This window comes from Sinocyclocheilus grahami, unplaced genomic scaffold (genome assembly GCF_001515645.1).
Source record: "Sinocyclocheilus grahami isolate Dianchi unplaced genomic scaffold, SAMN03320097.WGS_v1.1 scaffold1085.1, whole genome shotgun sequence".
NCBI classification, from domain to species: domain Eukaryota; kingdom Metazoa; phylum Chordata; class Actinopteri; order Cypriniformes; family Cyprinidae; genus Sinocyclocheilus; species Sinocyclocheilus grahami.
In genome coordinates this window covers 59,078-61,521 of record NW_015506264.1, presented here as the reverse complement: position 1 = coordinate 61,521, position 2,444 = coordinate 59,078, and the positions used below count along the sequence as shown (strand labels likewise).

Here is a 2,444-nt window from a genome sequence, read left to right as displayed (position 1 = left end):
TGTGTGTGTGTGTGTGAGTGTGTGAGTGTGTGTGTGTGTGTGTGATTGTAATTGTGAATTCCGTGTTTATATCTTTCAATTCTGAGTTTATATTTCTCCTAATCAGAAAAGTCTGAGTTGTGAGTTACAAAGTTGGAATGACATTTTATTTATTTATTTATAAACAAAAAAAACAGAAAGTCAGAATCACAAGATATGAAGTCACACTTTTTAATCCCATGGTGGAAATAAGCTTTCCCTACTTTACAGCTGAGATTGAAGTTGTTTCATAATTTTCCAGCACTGTTATTTTCTCGTTTATCTCTGTTTGGAATCAGTGTGTATTGTTTAAGTTCCAGTGTTGGGGAAAGTTACTTTTAAAAGTAATGCATTACAATATTGTGTTACTCCATAAAAATGTAACAAACTGCATTATTTAGTTACTTTTTATGGACAGTAATGCATTGTTATGTTTGCGTTACTTTTTGTCACCTGAACTGAATGTCCCAAAAGTTATAATTTTGGCAACTGTAAAGACCCTTTTACACCAAAAGTGAAATGAATAATCTTTATGCTTCTGCACCAGTTTCTCTCACCATGGCAACACCAGAGCTGTCACTCAATAAACGGGGAAACAAAGTAACTTGTATTATGCATTTGAAAAAGTAACTCAGATATGTTCTTGTAAATTAAAAAGTAATGCATGACTTTGCTAGTTACCTAGTAAGTAGTAATCTGATTACGTAACTCATGCTGCTTGTAATCAGTGTTGGGCGTAACGCATTACAAGTAACGTGAGTTATGTAATCAGATTACTTTTAAAAGTAACTAGTAAAGTAACGCATTACTTTTTAATTTAGAAGGAAATATCGGAGTTACTTTGTTTCCATGTGTTGAGTGACAGCTCTGGTGTTGCCGTGGTGAGTGTTGTGTGTGAACATGATCTTACTGTAGCTCTAGACTCAATATCAACATGTGTTTACTCATCTCACTGCACACAAACACATTCAGTGCTCCTCACAATCAATACAAACAGTTCAAACGCAAACTCAGAATATTATACAAACCTGCAATAATTAAATATGTTAAGACAAATATCATTTATGTATTTAATCCCATTTTATTAACCAATGTCTTTGTTACTGACCTTTGATGATCTATTTTAATCATTCTAATAAGCAAAAATGACACATTTGTGTTTTTCTTTAGTTATTGCTGAATAGTGTTGAACTTTCTTCTCTTCTGCGTCATATTCTTCATGCTGCGTCCTCTACTGTACAGACGTGAATTTACATTTCCTTCAGCCTGAGACGTATTCATTTCACTCTTGTTGTGAAAGTGCGTTTACATTTATAAAAGAAGAACTTTTTATATTAAAAACAAACAAGCAAGCCCTGGCCAGATTTACAAAGTAACTCAAAAGTAACATAACGCATTACTTCTCAATAAAAGTAACTAAGTAACGTAATTAGTTACTTTTTTAAGAAATAACGCAATATTGTAATGCTTTGCTTTTAAAAGTAACATTGCCAGCACTGCTTGTAATGCATTACCCCCAACACTGATAAGCAGTAGATTGTAGATGGAGTGTGAAGTGATCTGTGTACCGTGTGTTTTTCAGAACTGTGGTTATGGCACTAAAGATGACGATTACACCTGCATCTCCTGTCCGGCCGGGAAGTTCTCCAAAGGCAAATACGAGATCTGCCGTCGCCACAAAGACTGCGACTCGCTGTACCGCGCCACCGTCCTGACGCCGGGGACTCTGGAGAGCGACGCCGAGTGTGGACCGTGTTTACCGGGGTAAGAAAACACACACAAATCGTGTTTGTGTGACTGACCCAGACTAACCTAACCATCTCTAACCCGTAGCACTCCAACTACTCACAGTTTAGAGCTAGACTACAATGGTTTGTGTTAATGTTTCATTTTTCAAATAGGTAGTAAGTTAAAAGACATTATAATATTTGCAGATTCCTTGTTCTGAAACTGGTTGTTTGTCGTGTGATTTAATGCATTATACTTTCTAAAGGTGTAATAATGAATGTATAAGTATTATAATTTATTTTAACCATGGTTGCAATTATTCATGAGATCATTTGCTGCATTATAATATGCATTACAAGGCATTAATGACTCATTGCAATACTTTTATATTGCATTATATTTAAAGGCCTCAAGTAAAGTGGTAAACTATCACTGAATTATCACAAAATTTAAGTTCTGCATGCACACACACACACACACACACACGCGCTCACACGCGCACACGCGCACGCTCACACACACACACACACACACACACACGCGCTCGCACGCTCACGCTCACACACACACACACACACGCACGTTTACACACGCACACGCTCACACACACACACTCACACACACACACACACACACACACGCACGCACACACACGCACACACACACACACACACACACACACACACACACACGCACAC

At 37.2% G+C, this 2,444-nt stretch overlaps 1 protein-coding gene across 1 annotated transcript in view; it reads left to right on the top strand.

Moving 5' to 3' along the window:
* The first annotated feature begins 678 nt into the window (after window positions 1-678).
* The window catches only part of LOC107566566 (tumor necrosis factor receptor superfamily member EDAR-like), a 29,248-nt gene continuing 27,482 nt past the window's right edge, over window positions 679-2,444 (top strand). Inside the window, exons 1-2 of the mRNA XM_016252044.1 lie at window positions 679-702; window positions 1,601-1,782. Of these exons, the coding sequence (XP_016107530.1) occupies window positions 679-702; window positions 1,601-1,782 (206 nt within the window). The remainder of the gene's footprint in view (window positions 703-1,600; window positions 1,783-2,444) is intronic.